General features: G+C 46.8%; 2 protein-coding genes across 2 annotated transcripts in view; both read right to left on the bottom strand.

The window, feature by feature from the left end:
• Positions 1 to 5,776: 5,776 nt before the first annotated feature.
• Positions 5,777 to 6,297, bottom strand: CARTPT (CART prepropeptide). Its single transcript, XM_075727011.1, has 3 exons — positions 6,133 to 6,297; positions 5,967 to 6,050; positions 5,777 to 5,884 (listed from the first exon to the last, which is right to left on the bottom strand). Exons 1-3 carry the CDS (start codon positions 6,295 to 6,297, stop codon positions 5,777 to 5,779), a joined length of 357 nt encoding a protein of 118 aa, XP_075583126.1.
• Positions 6,298 to 14,909: 8,612 nt separating this feature from the next.
• The window catches only part of MCCC2 (methylcrotonyl-CoA carboxylase subunit 2), a 44,215-nt gene continuing 35,006 nt past the window's right edge, over positions 14,910 to 24,118 (bottom strand). Inside the window, exons 15-17 of the mRNA XM_075725973.1 lie at positions 23,599 to 23,713; positions 22,260 to 22,345; positions 14,910 to 15,322 (exon numbers count right to left, since the gene is read on the bottom strand). Coding sequence (XP_075582088.1) covers positions 15,205 to 15,322; positions 22,260 to 22,345; positions 23,599 to 23,713 — 319 coding nt within the window. The 3' untranslated portion in view covers positions 14,910 to 15,204. The remainder of the gene's footprint in view (positions 15,323 to 22,259; positions 22,346 to 23,598; positions 23,714 to 24,118) is intronic.

Raw genomic sequence — 24,118 nt, 5'->3', positions numbered from 1 at the left:
CTGCTCAGGTCCTTGAGTCCCTTTTTGTGCAGCCTCCCCTCCCATCAAGGGGTGTTGTGACACCTTGCAGAGACCTAGGTTTAAAGGTGACTTGCTGGGGGTTGTAGGGGGTCACAGATCCTCTAGACAGGCAAAGTATAGCTGTGTGCTCCTATTTACTTCATTAAAAAAAAACAAAACAAAACAAAACAAAAGCAAACCAACCCAACTCAGTCCCCAAAATCGAATAATCCAGCCTCCCATTCATCACAGTTAAACCACACTCATTTAGACGAGAGACAGCTGCTTGCGGAGAATTTTATTCCGTTACAACACTGCCACCTCTTGTTCATCTGCAGATTTTATTTTGCCCAGCTCCAGCCTGTGGTGGATCCACCACCAGTACAAAGGCATAAAGTCTCCACTACTTTTGTTAAAATGAAATCTTACAAGGAATAGCAACCGAGTGGATGCAACATCGTGTACTTCCATACAAGTTACAAGCAGGTAGAAAGCCTGAAAACATCCACAGACATGTTATATCAGTGTTGACTGGTACATTAACTGTTTTCTCTGGTAACTCAAAGAATGAGGTACCGAAAGAAAGGGGTGGGGAGTTGGGGGGTGGGAACAACAAAAAAAACCAGAATCCAAGCAGCCCACCCCAGCAGAAAATGTCATGGGATTTTTCCAGGGAGTGTGAAATGTACTGTGTCCACGCAATGTTACCTCCAAACTCTGAGACTTCTGCTGAGGTGAATCTGAATTGTCCTTTCAATACTTGCCACATCTGCTACCCCAGAGGCTGCCACCCAAAGGCTTACATTTTCCTGATGCTGGTTAATGAAGAGCAGCACCTATTTTGCCTCCACCAGGGACACCAAGTCTGTGAATTGTATGGAAACCTCCTGGAGAAGACTTGGCTGCAGATGAGCAATGTAAGTTGATCATCTTTGTCTTTAAGTTTCTGACTAGGTGGTTTCTGGGAAGAGGTTCAGCATGCCCTAGAAGAAGGTGGACCAGAAGATAGAGGATCACACTCTGTTCTAGCAGGTACAACATGGGGAAAGCCCACAGAAAGCAGGAAGAAGAGACAAACAGCACAATCCAGCTGGGCTGCTTTGTCCCGCTGCTTGCCATTCAACTAGCTCATTTGGTTGGGGTTATATTAGTGACAGAGATGGGTTTTCTGCATGGTTTCCTTGATTTCTAGCACTATAGTTCATTTTTATTTCCTTCAGGTGGATTTAGAGATCAGTAATAAATAGCACCACCTTGAATTAACACTTTTTTTGCTGTGTGTTTTCATGATGTCTCTTTGTGTTTCAGTCCTGGTGTGTACAGTAGTTGAGAAGGGGTGTAATGCATTTAACCAGATCCAGGTGCCTGGGAGCTGCCAGAAGCCCCAGAAGCTGATGAGGAGCCCAGGTCCACAGCAGTGATCCCCTGGGCAGTGAGGCCAGCAGAAGCTACTGGTCATCCCACCACGCAGAAAGGAAGGACCTGCCAGCCAGTCTGTCAGAAGTAGTTTTTTCTTCACAGCTCTTTCCAGCTGGAAGTTCCAATCAAAACCAAAATTATGATCTTGAAATGGAGTTGCCAGCAGGCAAGCATATTTACCATAGTTGAATCCTAATGGGCTGACACTTGAGGCATTGGGCTTTTTTTACTTCATACTCAATAAATACATTATTTCTGAACCATGGTGTTGAGTCCACACTCTTACAGCGCTCTCTGCTGCCTAAACCCTAGATGAACCCTCAAAGGCTGCGGTGCTTGTCTTGGGTGCTCAGCTAAGTGATGTGTAGGGCCCACCTTGGAAGTGTTAGCATGTTCCCTGGCCCCCTCACTGATGTCGACTAAGACAGCCTCGCTTTCTGTTCTCATAGGTGCCCCAATCCAGCCACAGGGCTCCATTAGCTTTTCTCCAGACTCTAGAGTCAGCAGAGTCACAGGATAGTCCAAGACAGGTTTATTCCTGAATAGTCTTTCCATGACAGGTCAGAACAATGGCAATAGGCATTTGGTCTCTCCACAAGCTCTCTGGGAGGCTGTCCCCCTTTCTGCTGTCTGCAAAACTGTCCTCCTGTTTCATCCAGCAGTCTGTTGAGGAATGTGTCCTTGATGTTGATCTCATCACTGACCTTGTACTCTGGATCAATGCCCACAGACAACTGGGTAGGAGCTGCTCTGCCCCCTCTCTCTTTCTTTTTGGTGGGTAAAAAAGTGATACCTGCAGAACCCAGACCCTTTGCAAAGAAGATGTGAAGCTGAGATGGCTATGAGGGCATTTTAAGTTCCTGTTGAGCTGCATGGTCCTCAGTGGTGTGGTAGGACCCAACTCTCCCACTTGGGCCAAGAGAGCCTGTCCTGGTGTGGGGGGTTATTCCTCCCCAGGGCATTTCTCTGTGTTGAACTGCATGGTTCACTTTGGACCATCATCCAGGTCATTAATGAAGACGTTAAATGGTATTGACACTGGTGTTGCCCCTGGGGTACACCACTGGCAACTGGCCTCCAGCTGCCCATCTCCCACAGCACCTCTGGGTGCACCCTGTCAGACGCTGGGGTGCGTCCTGCAGGGGCTGGTGCCGTTAGGGGCTGCCCCGAGGCTGGCAGGGCAGAGGTTCACAGCCAGACCCATCCCACCCCCCAGAGAGGGAGCAGGGCAGGCCAGGGGGCATCAGGCACCTCCCCAGGGATGGGGATGGGCCAGGCTGGCACATCAGCCCACAGGGACCATGGCTGAGCAGGACAGGGCTGTGGGCAGCTGGAGACCGGCACCCTATGGCATCAGTGGGGCGTGAGCTGAGGGGCCAGGCAGGGCTGAAATGGGGTCCTCGGTGATGGGCAGGGTGGGGAGAAGCCCTGGGGGGGCAGGAATGGCCCTGGAAGCCCATGGTTGCCCTTCAGCACATTACAGCCTCCTGTTTGAAGGACACTGGAGACTCCCAGAGGTATAGGCATTCCCCTGTTTCTAAAACACCACAACACAGCGTGCCCAAATGCCTCAGAAGGAAGGGTGAAATCAAGAGATCGTTTAAATGAAAAATGGTGTTATCTCACATCATTGATTTTTGGAGTGAAAAATAAGCAAACACCAACTCTGTCCTGACTGTTAGAGCACAGGCTTCCCTCCTCACTTGCTTTTTTCAATCTGTACAATAGAAATAACTGTAATGTAAGTGGTCATGAGCATAATCAAAGTGATAAGAGCGCTCAGGCTGGTGCACACACTCTTGCAGACAGTATTCTCATAATGACAGCATCATGCAAGTGAACCATAAATCCTGGTTTTCTCAAGTTAGGTTTTAGATTTATAATTTTGATCTTTATTTGAACCACATTTATAATTTTGAGCAGTAAGATCAGGGAAAACAAGAACTATAAAATTAACACATGAGCTGGATCATTCTTGAAATATTTTAGTCCAGTATTTCATGTTTCAGTCCAATTTTGTGTAAATAAACCTTCAGTAAAAATGTTACATGTTGAGATGATCTTCACTGGAGCTGGTTCATTGAGATGGCTGTGGTACCTGGGGCTGGACTCAGTGCTGAGGGGACCACTGAAAGCATCGAGCACCTGAATAGAAGTCCTTTTTGTTGTAGCGGTGGGAAGGGAATCAAACCCAGATGCTACAAAAATTTTCATTATTCCACAAGAAATCAACAGTAAATGCCTCTACACTGTCTCTGGGAAAGACCATAAAGACATCCAGAAGCACAGTTACCAATTTACAAAACCTAACACACGCCTCCAGCCCTGCGAATGCACTATCACACCTCTCCCCCACAGGCCAGCACCCACCCACGGGCATAAAAATTGCAGTCACAGCTGGTTGCCACCTCTGCCTGGAAAATCCCACTGCTCCATCCCTGCTCACTTCATATCCCTTTCTCTTTGTAAAGTCCTCACTGAACAGTGTTCCCACCATTTGCACCATGGCTCCTGCCCTACTTTAACACACCCCTCCTGCCCCTGCCAACATACACAGCCCCCCAGATTGCTACCCCAGCCCTGTGGCCCCATCCGCTCCACCAGCCTTCACACTCTCTCTGGATATTTCCAGCTGCCGTTTATTTTCTCTTTCTCTGGGCTAAGAAGAGCTCATCCCTGTCCTGGAAAATAACAACAACAACAACAACAAAGCCAACAATAACAATCACAGTGATAATAATAATGATAATAAAACAAACAGTGGCATATCTCTTTTTGCAGTCAGTTTTTCTGTACCTGTTTCATCCAGGCTTGCTCACATCCTCTTACTCTTCAGGGAGCAAAGCAAGTGCCTTACAGAAATCTCTTTTTTCTCACAAGTCTCTGGGTTTCTCACCTAAATTTGTGCTCTCTTCAGCACCAAATATGAAGCCTGTTTGGAGGAGTGCTTTTCCCCCACATCTGCCTCAGCCCATGTAGCCCCTCATCTCCCTGCTGGTAGAAATAAGAGCTGATTCAGGCACAGACACCCACAGATGAATTGTGACCCTGGGAGAGGCAGGAAGTTCCTTCAGTGGTCCTTCTTTTATGGGAATAAAACGCAAAACAGCAAAGATGATCCAGCCCACGGTGGTTGCCCCCCCTGCATTGTCTCCCCAGCCCAGTCCCGGCAGCTGGGATGAACCCTGCCCTCTCCCAAGGGAAAACCGGAGGTCCGAAGTGTCTTTGCTCATCACAGTCCCCCTGGGTGCCCATGGGGCAGGGAGCAGCCATCAACTGAGCCAGCGCCAGAAGACATGAACCTCATTTTCCAGCCCTGTCCTGACCCGGCTGACAGCCTGGCTTAAAGCATGCAGTAATGCAGGTGGCTGCAGTAATTTTGGAGTAACCATCAGCCTCTCTCTCTGAGTCCTAGGGATTCTCGTGTGCGAAATTAAAACTCCTTTCCAAAACACTGTCATCAGAACAGTGACTTTATTAACAGAGACAAAGGATTAAAACACGTTATGAGTTTGCTGAAACACACAGTGTACCTGTGGAGGACAGACATACTTATATACATCAGTTCATTGTAGAAATGTGAGCAATTTGGTCTAGATGACTAGGATATCCCCTGGTAGTTTGCAACGGATCCAGACAGCTTTCTCTCCGTGGTGGCTCTGGTAAAGCAACCGATTTCCCCCCAGCCCCACCCCGGCCAGGCTAGTGCCGGACCCCTGAACGCCGCCGGTACCTCACGCCGGACCCTCTCCAGCGCAGGGTGAGCCCGGCTGGACTCGGCCCGAAACTGGGGGTGTGGGTGCAACCCCGCCGCCGGCTGCGTGCCGCTCCCTCTGGGCTGTGCCGAGTTGGGCCCTCTCAGCTGCGGGGCAAGAAGAAGGGGGTCAGGGTGCTTTGAAGATGCCCCCCACCCCCAACCACCCAGGGGATCCCCTTGCCCCGGCCCCTCCGGCCAGCAGCGGGGGGACGTTCCCCGCCTGAGGGGCCGGGCACCCCGGGGCACGGCACGGGGCCAGCCCCGCTCCCGGGCACGGCTCGGCTCGGCGCTGGTACGACACTGCAGCTCCCGGTACCGGCACCGCTACTCGGCAAGGCACGGGCCGGGTTTTTCCTGGACGGACAAAATAAAACGGGGAAGGAGGGGAGGGCGGGGGGGCGGGAGGAGAGAAATAAACAGCTCCACGGATGTCGGATGTCACGGACGGCGTTACACGGGCGACGCGGGGGCTTCTCGCTGCGTTTCTCGGGCGGACGAGCCGCGGGAAGTCGCCGCCGCCGCCGCCGCCCCGGGCCGCCACGTCGGGGCGGGGGGACGTCGGTGCCTGCGCTGCCGGCGGCGCGTCCCGGGGCGCCCCGCTTACAGGCACTTGAGGAGGAAGGAATTGCACGAAGTGCCCCGGGGGCAGTCGCAGAGCTTCCCGATGCGGGCCCCCTTCCTCACGGCGCACTGCTCCCCGGCGTCGCACTGCGGGCAGCGGCAGGCGGTGAGGGGGCCGCCGCCGCCGGCCGCCCCGTCCCGTCCCGCCCCGTCCCGCCGCGGCACTCACCATGGGCACCTGCCCGAACTTCTTCTCGTAGTGCGGGACCCGCTTGCTCTTCAGCTTCTCCAGCACCTCCTGCAGCGCCTCGATCTGCCGAGAGACCCCACAGCCCCCGTCAGGCCGAGCCCGGCCGGGCGGCGCCCCCCGCCCCGGCCCCGGCCCCCCGCCCCACCAGCTCCTTCTCTCGGGAGGCGCCGCCGCCGCCGCCGCCGCCGCCGCCGCCGCCGGGGGGGCCCAGGTCGCGGGCGCGGCGCGGCGGGGTCGGCCCCTGCCCGCGGGCGCCCAGCAGCAGCGCGGCCGCCACGGCGCAGAGCGCCAGCGCCCGGCAGCTCTCCATGGTGCTGCCGCCCCGCCGCCGCCGCCCCGCCGCCGCCGCCGCCGCCTTTATAGCGCCGCGCCCGCCCCGCCGTGCGTCAGCGCCCCCCGCCGCCGCGCAGCCCCCGGCTCGGCACGGCTCGGCACGGCTGGGCTGGGCACGGCTGGGCACGGCCGGGCACTGCTGGGCACGGCTGGGCTGGGCACGGCTGGGCACGGCTGGGCACGGCTGGGCACGGCTCGGCACGGGTCGGCACGGCTGGGCTGGGCACGGCTGGGCACGGCTCGACCCGGCTCGGCACGGCTGGGCACGGCTGGGCTGGGCACGGCTGGTCACGGCTCGGCACGGCTCGGCTGGGCTCGACACGGCTGGGCACAGCTCAGCACGGCTAGGCTGGGCACGGCTCGGCACGGCTCGGCACGGCTGGGCTGGGCACGGCTGGGCACGGCCGGGCACTGCTGGGCACGGCTGGGCTGGGCACGGCTGGGCACGGCTGGGCACGGCTGGGCACGGCTCGGCACGGCTCGGCACGGGTCGGCACGGCTGGGCTGGGCACGGCTGGGCACGGCTCGACCCGGCTCGGCACGGCTGGGCACGGCTGGGCTGGGCACGGCTGGTCACGGCTCGGCACGGCTCGGCTGGGCTCGACACGGCTGGGCACAGCTCAGCACGGCTAGGCTGGGCACGGCTCGGCACGGCTCGGCACGGCTGGGCTGGGCACGGCTGGGCACGGCCGGGCACTGCTGGGCACGGCTGGGCTGGGCACGGCTGGGCACGGCTGGGCACGGCTGGGCACGGCTGGGCACGGCTCGGCACGGGTCGGCACGGCTGGGCTGGGCACGGCTGGGCACGGCTCGACCCGGCTCGGCACGGCTGGGCACGGCTGGGCTGGGCACGGCTGGTCACGGCTCGGCACGGCTCGGCTGGGCTCGACACGGCTGGGCACAGCTCAGCACGGCTAGGCTGGGCACGGCTCGGCACGGGTCGGCACGGCTGGGCTGGGCACGGCTGGGCACGGCTCGGCATGGCTCGGCAGGGCTGGGCTGGGCACAGCTGGGCACGGCTCGACCCGGCTGGGCACGGCTGGGCACGGCTGGGCACGGCTGGGCACGGCTGGGCTGGGCACGGCTGGGCACGGCTGGGCACGGCTCGGCACGGCTGGGCACGGCTGGGCAGGGCACGGCTGGGCACGGCTCAGCACGGCTGGGCTGGGCACGGCTGGGCACGGCTCAGCACGGCTCAGCACGGCTGGGCACAGCTGGGCTTGGTACAGCTGGGCACGGCTCGGCCCAGCTGGGCATGGTTCAGCCTGGCTGGGCACGGCTCGGCTCGGCATGGCTGGGCATGGCTCAGCTGGGCTCAACACGGCTGGGCACGGCTCAGCACGGCTGGGCATGGCTCGGCTGGGCTTGGCCCGGCTGGGCACGGCTGGGCACGGCTTGGCTGGGCTCGACACAGCTGGGCATGGCTCTACACAGCTGGGCACGGCTTGGCCTGGCTGGGCACGGCTCGGCTGGGCTCGGCCCGGCTGGGCATGGCTCGACACAGTTCGACACGGCTCGGCACAGCTCGACACGGCTCGGCACAGCGGGCACGGCTCGGCACGGCTCGGCTGGGCTCGACACAGCTTGGCACGGCTCGGCACGACACGGCTCGGCTGGGCTGGGCATGGCTCGGCACGGCTCGGCTGGGCTCGACACAGCTCGGCACGGCTCAGCATGACACAGCTCGGCATGACATGGCTCGGCTGGGCTTGACACGGCTCGGCATGGCACGACACGGCTCGCCTTGGCTTGACACGGCTCAGCACAGCTCGGCACGGCTCGGCTCGGCTCGGCACGGCTCGACTCGGCTTGGCGCCCCGCACCGCCCGGCTGCCAAAGTTTCTGCCCCAAAGGCAGCTGCTGCAGCAGAAGTTGCCCCCCGGCACGGCTCGCCCTCTGTCCGGCCAGGCACAGCGCAAGCAGCGGGGCCGCCTCTGAGGGCGAACGGGGGGACAGCGGCCTGCCCGCCCGCCTGCCCGCACAGCCCACGTCCACGGCGAAGGGCCGGGGGGGTCGCCCCGTGTTGTGCGAGAAGGGTGGGAGGCTCTTCCCTCGCCCGTGGGGGTCGGGAAGGAGGCGGGAGAGGGAGGCCGGAGGACGCCCGGAGAAGTGAGTGGAGGTTGGGCCATCCGGGAAAATGGAAATCAATGGGCTTGGAAATCAAGGCATCGGTCTGAGAGGAGGGGGAGTTAGCAGCCCGAGGGCTAAGGAAAAGCACGGTGTGATGGGAGGAAGAGCTGGGATGGGAGTCAGGATGGGAACCTGAAGGAGTCGGGGAGAGGGGGAACATACAGATGGCAAGCAACCAGCTGATGAGGGTGGGATGCTTGAATGAGGACAGGTGGGACTGCCAGCAGGGTGGGAAGGCTCAGGGCCACGGAGAACAAGGTAAGAAGCAGCATCGAAAGGCCCAGGATAACAGTAATTGCTGGTACTTGGAGCAGAACTGTGGAAGGACACTTGAGGCCAAATATCATATTCCTGAGCAGGTGCTCAGTGAGCATCCCCCATCCTGTGTGTGAAATGAGGCCTCCTCCTTTTGGGGAGAGAAAAAGCACAGTTGCCAAAAGGAGACCTAGCATCAGTGCACTCCTCTCCATTCAGACCTTCCCACTGATGTTTGGCTCTGCAAGCTCGGTGGCCTCATGTTCATTGACACTGTGGCCAAAAAGCTCCCTGGCAGGCCCAAATCTGCCCAAGCTTCATGGTCACACTGGGGGCAGGAGGAAGACGGAAGCAGCTTCCCGCACTAAGAAAAGCAGTGGAATGCTCAAGGGGAGTACGCAGGATGATGGGCAGTGCTCAGACCTCTCCAGGCTCACATCTCTGGTCCAAGAGTGGGGCAAAACAGGGGGGCTGAGCAGCAGCTCTGCTGGCAGGAGACATGCGGCCCTCTGGCATGATGGCTGCGGGGACAAGGAGGCAGCAAGCAGGGTCTGCCTCTGAGGAGGCTCCGCTCCCAGCTCCCGGCTCCGTGGTGGTGTGGGGATGTTCTACCCTCCAGCCATCGGGAGCAGGAGCTGGGCTGGGTCTCCCGAGGTGGAGGGAGGATCATCTGCAGAAGAAGGAATTTGGATAGCCTTGTTAACAAAACTCTCCTAGCTCGTTGTTTGTAGAGGAGGCAGGAACAGCCTGAAAAGGCAAAGCCATGTGAGCAAAAAAAAAAAAAAAAGTTGTTTAAAGAAAATTAAATAGGCCCAGGGACATACTTTTCCAAACAGGAAGGCAGTGTTGAAAAGGACCAAGAGGAGTGTGGCTTAACAAGTAATTTTCAACAGCACCATTTGGTTTTTTTGTTTGAGGCGATAAAAAGCCTCTGATCTCTCCGACTATCATGTTGCTTGCCTCCAGAGCTGCGTGTTCACCTCTTGCTGTTACCTCCTCCCACACGCTCCTATTGATCATCACATCCAGCAAAGGTCTCATTTGTAATTGCTGTTCAGAGTAGAGATCCTCTGTGTGTTTGCACGAATCCTCCAGTCTCCTTTTGCCAAAGGGAAGGCTAAGATGTCAGACATCAGGCTGGTGGTGAACCACTCATAACAAATCCCACGTCCCTGGCTGGAGCAAAAACACAGCTACGCGAAGTACTGGAAATAATGGGCTTGCTGAAGAAAAGTTTCTTAAAGCGGAGAAACAGGCTAAGAAAAATGCAACACTTCATATGGAGAGGCAGATATATGGCCTATTCAACTTTGAAAGCAGTGCCTGTGAAGCCTGACCAAAAATTCAAGCCATATTTTATGGTATGAGGATTACTCATGCAGTGTTGAAACCACCACAGAGATGCTCAGAAAACATCCCTGTTTTCTTTCCCCCTTGTACTTCCAGTAAAAAGCTGGATTTATTAGTTCCCCCAGTAAAAATATTGTTGAATGTGGAGGCAATTACAAATACCTATTCCCAAAAGTCGTTGTATCTGTCTGGCTACAGACACCCACAGAACTATGTGTTTCTGTGCCTGTTACTGTCTGTATCACACTGCCTCTGCAAATGTCACTGTACCCTGCTCCCTATTCAGCTGTTCTTGTAGTCTTTGTCTCCAGCACCAGGGGGTAAAAAAAGTCATAGGATGCAGGAGAGCTGACTATTAAATAAGAGTGTCAGAAGCTACCATGTCAAAGAGCCAAAAAGGGTCAGGGTATAAAAACATAAAATCACCGTTTACTGTTACAAAAAGGCAGGTACTTTTTGACAGCATCAGTAGCCAGTCATAAGACAACTGGCTATGAAATTAGGGGAGTCTGTGGCACTACAGAGCCCAGCTCCAGCTAATCTACATGAAATGCCATCAGACCTCAGAGACGGACAGCTCTGTTGTAGCTATGCATTAATTCAAGCTTCTTAAAGTTAACTTACTTTCTCCGTATTAATGTTATTGCAGATGAGGTACAAACAGGACACAGCCAATGTGCATTAATATCTCTATATCAAATTGATAATTTTTGAAGTTGTACATAGTATATGCTTTTCTTAATCACACTCTTCCATCATGATCAATTAATTGAATGTACTTCTAAAAGCGGGAAAATAATGGAGGTTTCTGTTGACGCTGGTGTCAAAATAAAGGAGTATCCATTGAGCAGTTCCAATGAGTTTATGTGTTCTAGTTTTGGCTTGACGTAGACACAGAGTTGGATGGATTTTATGACTACTAGATCGTAGAGATTAGTGTGAAGCATTTGTTCAAGTGCTGTACTGAATCAGAGCCATGAAAGTGGACATCTGGCTTTAAGTGGATGCTTTAAGGCTTTGCTGAAAAGCAGCAGGCTTTTCTAAGTGCTTTGTTGAATTGCCCTAATTTATAAACCTCAGTTTTTAAAAAAAAGTTAATAAAATACACCATCTTTGGTTTTCTGAATCAAGACATTTCTTTGGCTGAAATCTCAAACAGTGTGGAAAATGTAAGATAAATTAGGGTTCTGCCACATTTGAAGCAATAATAGAGTCCAGAGGCATACTTGAAAGATAACATCTGTTCCACCAGGAGATACCAATTCTTCTTGATGAGTAACAGATTGGAAAAATGCCATCTAAATAAAAGATGGGTTCTCACAAGAACAGCACATACACAAATGCCAGCACAAACACTGAGGCTACAATCTCCCCATTAAACTAACCGCAAAATGGGTGAAAGAGGGGTGGGAACAGGCACCCAGTGGCTTCTCAGAAATTACTTTTATAGCCTCTCCACTTCTGCAGGCAGGGATGTTGCAGAGGCTGTGCACTAGCCACATCTCATTTCAGCCTTGGAAGCAGGCACGCAAGCCTCACAATGATTGTGTACCAGTGGCTCTGCCCTTAACGTTTGTTATACGAACTGCTACTGATTTTGGTTGGTGACCACATTGTAGCTCCCAGTGGTTCCCAGCACCTTTGTAGTTGCCATAAGAATAAAAAAGAAAATGGCAGTGGGTAGGTTTTTATGATCCATCCTGAATTCACCACCCTGGTTAATTTGAGAAGCAACCTTGGTTACCGCAACAGTCCCTAGGGACATGAAGAGCAGCTTACCCACCTCATTCACAGCTTTCCACTTCTACAGAGGCGTTGGAAAACACGCTCAAGGTCACATTACTGGCCCTTTTGAACTCCTTGTACTCAAAGGTTGACGTCTTTTAAACAGGCCATGTCCAGCTATCAAAGAGAGCTGGGACTAGGCAACCTCTTGGCCCTGCCACTGCTCTGAGGCCAGAGGGAGGCACACGACTGATGAGAGCAATCCCCAAGGAGAGACCAGATGGGAGCAGAAAGGTCGCCTGGAAGTCTAGAGCACCGAGTTCAAGGTCCTAGTCCACCACAGCTTGTGCTCTTGATATGGCAAAGCCATTTCCCTTGCTCCTCAACTTCCATCTGAAAAATCAGTGTCATCCTAAGTATCATTCTTTCCGGTAAGTAAAGAGATTAATAATGGTTGTGAGCTGCTCAAATGCTACAGCGAATAGGTGACACATACCAGAGATGGGTAGCGCAAGTCTCAAAATAGGCACCCACAGCTCTTACGTTGCCTCTGCCATCAGGGATCTTACACCCTTGCAGTGGCAGCTACCTTTTATTTAGGTTTATTTAACATGGACTCCATTACATAGTCATTCTCACTTCCCATTGCCATTGCTCTGCCAGTGGGATCTCTTTTGGATGTTTAATGAAAGGAAATGTTAAACCTAAATAAAAGGTAGCTGCCACTGCAAGGGCGTAAGATCCCTGACGGCAGAGGCAACGTAAGAGCTGTGGGTGACTTTTGAGACAAGCACAACGGTATCTAGTAACATCACCAACTGCGGTACGAGCACGTGGTCCAACGCCTCACTCCTGGTAGGTCCACAGAGAACAAGGCTTTTCAGCAAACCAGCGGGCGCAAGAGGCCATGTCTGCCATCAGAGCGCCATCACAACGCAACGCGCATTGCCTACAGTCAGTGCCTACATACGAAGCACAGTACGTTAACCTGCAAAAAGCTTTTCCCAAATAGTCTGCTATGCAGCAGGAGAGTGATAATTGCTAGTGATTCCTTGAATCATTCGTCTGCAGTGAAGGTCCTGCTCTGTAACCTCCCCTAAACAGAACATGCTGATAGGATGCTAAGCCCGTGCTGATGAATTTCATTTAACAAGTTTCCAAAAATAAGTATTATTAAGGCAGAACGTTCTTATTCAGAGACTTGTTTTGACTTGGATTGCATTCATATTTAGAGGAAGAAATTTTGATAACCATAAACAACTGTCCTTTCAGATGTAGCAAGTGATAGGGAGTTACCATTCTCAGAAGCATGAATTGTCCCAAACCTACCTACTTCCATTATCCGTATCCGAGGATTATCTGTTGTTGTCTCCAACTCAGAATGACTGAATTACCAGTCTCATTCAAAGAATATATTCCATGCAAAAATACTATTCTGAAGTGATCAATTTTCTTAGCAGAAAAAGGCTGTACTCCTTATGGCTTTAGGAATAAAAGACTGGGGAAAGTGACCCCCATAATTTAGAGCAGAAAGACAGTGATTACTGAACTGTAGTAGGACAAAACACGGAATGTTTCTTTTTATTGGAAGCTGTTAATAGGAATCATTTCAGGGTCTGAAACCTTTGTTTTCTCTGGCTATATTCTATATATACACATTTAAAAGTAGGGTTTTTTTAAGGCATTTCAGAAGTCCAGCAACCATAAATTATGTCACTGTACTTTCAAGATAAAGAAATCCTGGGGCCACGAACATGTTTACAAATTCACATAGTGAGACAAGAACAACAATCAGTGCCACAAAAGCACAGCTCTGTGCCTAGTTGCCATTTAATGTGGTATTTTAAACTATTACTCTCTGCGAAATATGTACTTAGTATACTAAGAACATGCATGTGAGCACTACAGTGAGATTACATGTGTGCAGACCTGCAAAAATAAATCTTTCTAGTGGTGCAGAACACACCAGGTTTTGGATAGATTTCTTCTCGGTAAAATGAGAGAGAAAATTGGTCTTTTAGTACAATGTAGAGGTGTACCAAAGACCCCACAGCTCAACATACGCTGGGCTGCCTGTATTCTACATTGAAAATCTCATTCCAAAGAATTACTTTATTTTCACTTTTGCATCTGCCTGAGACACAACTGAGAGGGCTAGCAGCTAGCAGACCGTCCTTTCTCTGCCTGGGTCCAAGGGGAACTCCTCTGCCACTCAAGCCTAGGAGGACTACAGCTAGCATGTTATCCAGGATGACTACTCCTATTAGCAATCTTTCTTCTCCCCACAGGCCAGCACAGGGTAAGACCTCCATTCACGTACATTAACTCTTCCTGGATTTGATTCTCAGTCAAGAATATTTCTGCCAGTGGCTACCTGGGCACCTGTAGGGCAAAGCTAGAAAAATCACCTTCCTAGTCCCAGCTAGCACAGTATTTGCCTCCTTGTTCCAGGCACACCACATGCCAAGCACTTAGTTTCTACAAGGTGCAATATTTCTGAAGAGAACGAATGAAATGACACTGAATTCTTGAAAAACATTACATTGCAACACACTACAATAAATAAGTAAGATTAACCAAAGCACTACAGCATCTCAATAGCCCTGAAGTCGGTGGGATGGAGGCATGTGCTCTGGGTGAAGCATTGATCCATGTGGGGAGAATGCTCTGTCTTTGTGAAACTAAAATTGCCAGAAGGATCACACAGCAAGATGTTGAAACACCTTTTGCAGCCAACCCCCGTCCTCAGAAGTGCTCTCAGCAACTTGCAGCTCCCACAGGTATCAGCATACGCTCCCCAGCTCTTCTAGAAAACACTATGCATCCATCAGGTTCTCTTGTTGTTTTGACTTCAGGGAACTGTACAGAAGAGCAATGTTTTTTGGATGAAAGCCAGAGAAAGGCCAAAATGCCAACAACAGAGTGAAATCTGTTATTTCATGCTGTGTTGAACTCCCTTGCTGCCCTTACAGCACTTCTCTTTTGCAAAAATTATTTACTAGCAAATGTGGATTGTTTTTTTGTTGGACTGCAAAAATAGTTTGCATTTGTAGGAGATATACAAAGAAGAATTAAAAGAAATAAAGGAGCTGATATGCACCAAATATGTAGCTTATTTTGCAGATTTATTTACGTAAGAGAATCAGTGGGTTCTTGTCAAACATTAAACAAAACATGCAAAGTTGCAGTTTATTCATGCAATGCAGTGTTATAGAAGCACTACAAGTGACTGATCTCAAATCAATATCAAAACACTAAAGCACTGTGTGATGATTATTCAGTGAAAATAAATGATTACGACATTTCCATTAAAAGTAGCATTGTACAAATCTTTATTTTTTAACCACTTTAACATTGTAGTTAGTTTGCTCTCCAGCGCCAATTTAAATACACAGGGGTAATTCTGATGAGCGTACATTTAAGTTCACATCCTGAAAACCCCAAATTCTGTCTTCTTTGTAGGTGCATTTAACGCTGCACTGAGACTGAGGCCCAGAACAAGTCTTGTGTCAGCTGGATCAATAATTCCGTCATCCCATAATCTAGGGGGGAACCAAACAATAATAATTAAAGGAAATTAACACATACACCAAGTAGATTTTCAAGCACATGAAACTGGAAACACTTATAGTAAAGAGAGCAGACTAAAAAGCTAAATTATACTTGAAGCCATGGAGTTAATTCACCTTAACCATCGATCCAACAGACTGGTGTGTATCACTCTGTGAAGTTGTTTTCTAGAACAAAGTATAAATTTTGGATAAATAAAGAGCATAAGGTCTACAGATTTTAAATGAGATTCTGGATTTTTTTTTTTTTTTTTTACAGCTGCCAGGTGGGGATGATACAAGGCTTTATTCTTTCATCATTAAAAGAGCCAGGGGAAATGTCAAGTATTTCCAGTATTTGTTGTATTTATTTTTTCTGAAGTCTATTTCTAAACTGTAAGATAATACCCTCCTTAACCCAGCCCTGAAGGCAATTAAATTATGAATGAGCAATTACCAAATTCCCAAGTCCCCAAAATCACAAACACTTGTAAATAGTCTCTTTGATATTATCTAAAAATTGAAGTACTTGTGGCATCAGTTCTCAATCACAGCTCCATCCTACCCAGAATAAGAACTATGTCAAAATCTTTGGCAGGCCACAAAACTGTAAATATTGTATAACTGCTACCTCCCCAGCAAGATATTTAAACAAGATACCACACTGCTCATTGCAATCCAGTCTCGCTTAAATAAGCAGGCATTTTAATACGGGTCTGCAAAACCTATGCACATTATCTTTGGTTAAGTCAGTGATGCTCCTCCTCCATCCCGTCTTGCCCTAGAGACACTTATTTTGCATTCTTTTTTGAACTTACTTCAGTGTTAGCTAATTCTTTGTTTGTGGAAAATTTAAAAATACAAGAAAGGGTCATGAATAGGGAGCTAAGACTGACTCTGACACAAGAAAGCATAGCCATTCCTTTCTAACTGAAGTTTCCAGCTGCGAATTTCCTATTGTTTGAAGATTAATTGAAAAAAAAATCTATTAGACAGGAAACGATGTATTTTGTATTCTTCTCTCAATACTAAATGTGCCAACCTCACCCCCAAAAGAAAGAGGACTGCAAACTGTACATAAATACATGCTGGTAAGCTCAAGGCAGCAGCAGACACTTCTGACTGTTTTCCATCTTTGCTTTATTTCACCATTTGCTGTGAGAGCAATATTCATCAAATCAGATAACAAATATTAAGAGACTGACAACATATGCTTTTTATTTTACAACAAATACATGCATGTATCCTAGGGTGCACACAGTGGAATTGTAATAAAGGACACCTGTAACAAGATGAGGCATGAGGGTTCAGACTCAGCTTAGGAGCCTGTTCTCCAACTATCAGAGAGAGAAGAAAAAAAATACCCAACTCAGAAAGAATGTTCCGCTATAAATACATCTCATCATGGTGCAGCTCCCCATGTAGAGGAGACTTACCCTAAATGGGGCAAAAGAGCAAAGTTGACATACAAAGGGAGAAAGGGGTTTGGAGAAGGAAGACTTTGCTGTTAATTGGGCAAAACTACACTGTTTCTTTTTTGGAACTGAAAACAAAAGCTTGAGTAAAGAAATTTTACACCACAGTAGCTGTGGCACTCACTGACCTGGCTGACAGGTCCCAACCAGCATAGAAAGAAGTCTGGAAAAAAAAAGAACTTCTTTCAAGGGGAAAAAAGCCTGCTATAAACCCAAATAACAAATACAAGGAATCTGTAGCTCTGTCTAATCTGTTCTCAATTTACGATTCTCAGTGACCACCTCCTTTCTAGTGGGCTAGTAAGCTGTGCACTGGAATATTCTAACAGCCATGCTTGCGTCTTCACAGAAGTGGTTCTAACAGCAAATTCTGTTGCAAAAGACACCAAGAATTGTCTATATCATATTCCAGATAAAGTGCATGGTATAAGCTTTTGCAGCACTGGTTCCTGTGAATAACTCCTTTCCTAACTGTAGCTTTAAATTGTAAGTAATAACTCATTAAAATATTTTGGTATATTTTAACAATACTCCACTGAAAAGAGACTCAGAGTAAGTGCTTCTTACCTTACAGTAAAAACAATTATAAGCTTTTTTGTTCAAAATAACCAAAGGACTGAAACTTACTTAAAAGTGTTTGAATTCTCTTTCCCCAAGATAGTGGTTATACCTGTTCATATAATCTAGCATGACAGAATGGCCAAGATAGAGTATTTCCTATACTTTCAGCCTCGTGAAGTATGCATTACCAAAGTTTAATGCATATGTTGTTCTTATCTTCTTCTTATATCTTACATCTTGATTTAGTTTTGATGAATATAGTCAAATTAATCTGCTGAGCAGATTAATAAGATCCCTATTAACAGTGAAAAGCAAAGTAGTTTTGTGAGGTCAGATCAACGACAATACCTTTGTTTTCTTAGGACTGTGAAAAAAACAACTGTAAGAACAATCTCAAATATAGTCATTTCAATTTTTAAGCAAATTTGGGGGTTTTTGGACCGTTACAGGTTTGTTTGGTCTGGATATCAACTTTTTTTAATGAACACTTGCAATTAACTTTTTTATTTATGAAACATTTTGAAACTGAATGAAGGAATTCATACTCCTTAAAAGTGTTTAATAAATCTGCTGAGGGACTGGGGAGGGTAGGGATGAACTGCATCAAAAAAAATCACCAACTTAATGCGGTACCTTCCAAGCTGCAACTTCATAGTGACTACCACTGTAATAAACACTTCCAAACACGAAACACATTTTAATGGCAGATTTGGGGTTTTTTGTAACAACACAATTAACTTATATTGACAACCACAACGATTTTATGTTGCATGGAAGTCAAGCTGCTTTCATATGGTCACCCCTGGCTTCTGCTTCTCTTTGCTTAAAGAAAACTCTATTCTCTGCTGGGATGTAACATTAATAATTAAACTATCTATTAAAACCCCATTGCTAGTACATGAGTCACAGCTACGCTCATAAAATATTTGTAACCAAGACACTGTGAGTAAAAGAAATGAAGTCCCCAAAAGTAAAATGCTCATGTAATTTGTTAAGATGCAAACTGCTGAAATCCTTTCAGAAACCTGTAAGCAAATTAATATAACTCATTAAAAAGGGTGCTGCCTAATGACTCCTGTTAATTAAGACTGCTCACTGTGAAAGGTTCTAATCAAATAATTGATTCAAGTTTGATTAGAAAATACAACTGCAGGGAACAGTATTGACATCCTGTACATATAACAAGTTATAATTTATAAGCAAAATTATATAAGCAAAGTAAATAGGGAAATTTGCTTATATTTTAAGATCATTAGGGCATCTTCCTTCTCTCTCATTATTAGTGCTAAAAGCTTGATTCAAAGCCTAATGAAGTCAAGTGGAAGGGTCACATAAATTTCAATGGGCGTTAGGGGTGAGGCAGACTGGTCCCTGTATCTTAGCAAGAGGACAGCATGAGGGAGCCTCCAAATTGGCTGCACCCGAGCAACAATACACAGAGCCATTTTTCTGTCCATCTATCATTCTTTCCTCTCAGTAATGCAAAGCTGTTTGTTGGAGTTTTGTTGTTGGTCTTTTTGGTGGAGGAATCTAGCTGGCATCCGACAAAACCAAAGCCGGCCAGATTCAGTTTCAATACAGTACCCTGACATGTGGTTGACGGTCAACTGGTTTTCTTCCCATGCTTGGGACCAGACAGGAAGCATCCTTTAGAACAAAGGGAACAGGTTACTTCTCCCTGACCTACTGTGAATGCTTGCCAATAAGCAGCTGCTGACATTGGCTGACAAATGGGTTGGCTCCAAGGTACAGGGTGGCTCAATTCCACCCCCCCCACCCCACCCCCCCCCACCCCCCAGGTACATTGCTTTCTACAAAAACTGTAATCCTACTTCATCTCATTGTTTCTGCGTGGGCAGCCTACTCCACAGTACTGAAAACTTTCGAGCTATCAGTCTGAGATCTTGCTTAGGAATCAGCAATAAATGAAGGAACAAAGCACACAAATGGTAATACTGGCAGAAGGCATGAAATCAGGGCAGAAAACATACGAATATCTCTTATATACCCAATTATCTCTACAAGACAGCAGAGAGCAATTAAGAGCTCCTAGACAATGCAGACTGTACCTACATGGATTGAAGAGAGAGAGAAACCAGCCTGGACTGTCTTGACCTGAGCCAGTCACACACTGTTCTCACAAGCACTCCTCTGAAAACGGGCATTTCACCTTCATTGCTTTTAGCCAGATGAACCTCAGCAGGATTTCAGCTCTGACATTTCACTTCATGTCTCAGCCGGGCTTATTAGCTTGAGTGCAGCATCACATGAAGCCAACCACATGCAACCCCGACCTACGCTAGTTCCCAGTCAGCTCACATCTATGCACGTCAAAGTTTCCCTTCCAAGCTACAAGCACAAGAAAAGTATGTAACTACCCTGTTCTTTTAAATGAAGGACAGGACATCTAGCATTAAGAGCACTTCCTAACCCCTAGGCTAAGCAAACTTAGACTATTTACTGAGGTGCCTTCTGGATTTGCAACCTAACTGCACAAAATGGCCAGATATTCTGGAAACATAAACTGGTAGAAGTTGCTCAGCAGAGAGCACAAAGCTAGTGTTAAATACTCAAGTTTCATGTCTAAAAAGCACTGGACATTATTAAAAATTTAGAATCTGAGTTTTTAAAATTTTAACCTTAATCTTAGATGTAAAACTACTTTCTTGCAGATTAGTAACTTACTGTTGTAAATACTGACAATGGTCTGTTGGTTTTTGGGAGAGGACAAATTTTTATGTCACTAATAAACTGAATACATTGAATGTTAAATAAATCCAATTCTTTTCAGTCATGAGTACAAAGAGACTATGACTGTGTTTCCAATGAGCATATCAAAACAAGTAAATGTAAAAAGAAAAAAATCAAACCATTATTCTCCTCCTCCATGGTAGGGATTAATTTTAAATACAGACAGTTTGACTCTTTTTTTTAATGTTATTGTATCAGTGGAAAATTCTTCTCCTTAAAATCCAGTTATAAAAGATGTCAATATGTGTTTTCATTTTTCCTTCTTGCCCCAGGACACATGGTTTTGTGACACAGGTACGAGGCTTGCTCTTTAATGGGTACTAAAAGAGATAGCACAAAAGTTTTTAACAGTTGACACCTCTCTCAATTTGGGGAAAACTCTGTGAAATTTAGATCAATTAAAAAGATTGAAAAAAAAAAATCAAGCCCAGCGTGCCACCAGAAAGTCCATGTCAATAACAATTCAGGATTTCACAAAAGCATCCTCATTGATTACATGTAAAAACCCCAATAAACTGTAGCTTACTAGCAGTGGGGGTTGTACACATGCATAAAACCTCAAGAAGCCGAGAATATCTATGACTCTCTGCAACACAATCACATAGGCCTCTGCCAGAAGCAGAGACCAAAGACTGGCAAGACTAAAACCGTCCCTAAATCCACCACCCACAGCCTTTACGACTGCAACACTGAAATCTGCCTAGATGACACCAAAAACCCTGTGCTACATACCCTACCAAGAATACTTATCCCATCACAGCACCAGCCAGGGCAAAATGGCAAGAGCTTCCATTTGATGAAGGCACACACTTGATTAAACATTAAAATGAGTATGGATCCCCTAGGTACAATTATTTCAGTTAAGTTCATTCTGTTATCCCAACAGAAAACAGAGTAAAAGCTACCATTAATTTTATATCTTCCTTCAGATCATGATAAACAATTGATCAAGGAGCTCACTGATGCTATGCTGCTGCTGTTGCTGCTGTATCAAATTTGTCATACATGAGATTAAGCAGGTATCAAGTTAGACAAGAAGGCCCCCAAACTCCTTCTCTTATTGGCATCTCTATGACATTGACAGAGTATCTTGCACCCACCGGTTCACATTATTTCTGCCCATGATGCCCACATCAAAATTTATCATATCTAACCACTCTGTACTCAGTCTGTTTCCAGACTTCCCAGCTTGCAGGTAAGAAAACCATCAGAAATTCTAATTCAGCTACATAAAAACATACATACAGCAGGCTCCACAGTTGTATGAGACTAGTATTCTTTCTGCAAAATGAGATGCCATAGAGGCACAGTAAAGCCCCATTATTATATGCTACCCTCTACCATCATTAGCAACTGAGAGCCTGTGGAGAATTAGCTTTTGGATACCACAAGCAGAAAAATGTGCAGGAAGATTAGTACAGACAGGATGAAACTAATGTAGAGTAACAATTAGAGGCCAAGAAAGTCTCCAAGCTAGTTTCCAGTGGTAACACTCCAGGATGCCACCTTGCTTCATTAGCCTAACTAGTTCCTGGGCATTTACTAATATTCCATTAACCTGAGTACAAAATGCTGCAAAGGACTTCTCAACAAACAGGAATATGCTGCACCCATCAGCTAATGCCCTATCCAAATTGCTATCATCCAATACAGTCACCTGCCAAGATCATGACCTGGGATTTGCAAATGGCTTCAGGTCTTCCTGAAACTTCTCCTTTACCACTGGCCTCTTCTACTTGCAGCATCACACTAAAATGATTTTTTCCTAACACATATGCAGCCACTCATTACACTGTTCAATAGGCTTTAGAAAGGTGACCAGATACCACGCCGGGGAGAATGATGTAAAACTTACCCAGAATAAAATACATAGAATATAAACTCCATGCTACCATATCATTACTTACAGAACCAGCAGAATAATTCCTGCAAGTGCTTGCCTTCTTCTGAAACAGTACATACTACAAAGTCTCAGAGACAAGACAGACAAAACATTGATTTGAACCTTGTTGTGTTGTATTCCTGCCCAGCAAATACAATCTTTGTTCCAGATTGGTTCTGCTGTTCTTCAACACCAAGATTTAGATGTTATTGTTACGTCCTGTGATTGCCATTAAGTTTTGGAAAAGTCATTTATATGTTACCTTGCACTGGAATAATAAGGGTTTCCTTCCTCCTCGAACCTCCTAATGATTGGCTCCTTCAAAGCTGCTTCATCTGCCTCAGATAACTAAAAAACCAGGCAAATAAACAAACACAGATAAGATATTCTTCAATATTTTCCTCCACAATGAAAGCAGAGCTTTATATGCAGCATCAAACTTGAAGAAACTGCCTAAATGATCTCCCCGAAGTTTTTCCCCCTTTTTACACACAACTATCAATTTAACATATTTGACAATGAAATTAAAATACTACTTTTCAAAACAGGTAGGTGGGAAAAGGAGAGTAAAAATATACTTCAGTGAGTATAATAATAATTGGGGATTAGCATCTGAAAAATTACTGAAGCTACTGTACCGCATAAACCCCATTCTGAGTTGCCTTTGGCAAGATTCTTTAATAAAACAAGTCTGTGCTATTGTAACACTAGGTTTCCCTATGACCCAGAGTGGTCACCACTATAATTCGCAAAATTTTCAAGTTTCTAACACGTTTTAAAACTTCTTTCTGGGTATCACTCCGTCCATCTTAGGGATTTGGGAAATTAAGAGAGAGAGAGATGAGGGTGAATATATTCTACCCACAGAAAGCCCAAGTAAAGTGCATTAAAAAGAACTGTTGAGATAACATGTACATACCACTTCATTATTCTGAATAACTATTCATGATAAATACAAGCAATTTTAAGACATCACAATAAAATTACTTCTTATGGGACCAAGGCATCAGTATAAACATAAACCATGTAATTTAGAAAACACAGCAAAAAAGAATGTACAGAGAAATGAGAAAATATTATTAGACAAAATACCACTGATTTTCAATTAAAATGTTGAAATGTGTCAAAACCTTTTCTAAACCTCTACAGACTTCTGCTGTTACAAGTTTCATAATTCTCAGTCACTGAAAAATTTGAAGATCAACTTTCTATAAAACTGCTTACTTCAAACATAACTGGAAAGACATTTTGTTCTCACATATTCTTCCTCATAGTCCCAAACCAGGGGGGATCCCTGGCTACTCATCTGAGGCAGAACTAATAATCTGGTGCATAAAACACAAAAAGATGATGACATGAGAAATACTCCTCCTTTTAAGCAAAGACTAGAAATGTCATGAATGATCTTCACATTTAGAAGATGTAAACAATAACATTTCACAAATGCTTCATGTTTGTCAATGCACTAGGTGGCATTGGGAGAATAATACTTCATTGGTGTCTCACTCTGTAGCATCCTTTCCTAGCTCATAAAGTGAATAACTCCAGTGAAAGACTGATATGACAATGACATTACTGCAAATGAAAGAAGAAAGATGTACCTGTTTTCCCTCCCTTGCTTTTTGGTCCTTAGCTATTGTAGCTAGAACAGTTGCAGCTTGTTCCCCTCCCATCACTGATATGCGAGCATTTGGCCACACATAAAGAAATCTTGGACTGAAAAAATACATATTAAGTATTAAAATAAATTATTTCCTAGTAAAGAACTAATTCTCACTCAGCTAAGAATTCATTTTTATGCATTACCATCTTACAATGTATTGGTTTCTGAAGAATGCAACTTAATGTACTTCAATGCTTGCAGCATTATGTTTGAAAATGTGAAAATTCTGTTCATTTCTATATTCAAGCACCTTAAAAATTTATTTCTCTCTTTCTTGAGTATCTTCATCTCACACCTCTCCCCAGGAATTTTTCTTTTTAAAAAATATCACTAACAACTTCAATAGTATCAGGGACCTTGAAAAATTAAAAAAAACATTTACAGGAGTCATGTCCAAAAAGTAAATCCTTAGGGGTTCTACAAACAGTATTCATAATAACAAGCTCATTAAAGTGAGT

This window comes from Pelecanus crispus, chromosome Z (assembly GCF_030463565.1).
Source record: "Pelecanus crispus isolate bPelCri1 chromosome Z, bPelCri1.pri, whole genome shotgun sequence".
NCBI classification, from domain to species: Eukaryota; Metazoa; Chordata; class Aves; order Pelecaniformes; family Pelecanidae; genus Pelecanus; species Pelecanus crispus.
The sequence above is the reverse complement of the archived record's forward strand: the minus strand, read 5'-3'. Positions and strand labels throughout refer to the sequence as shown.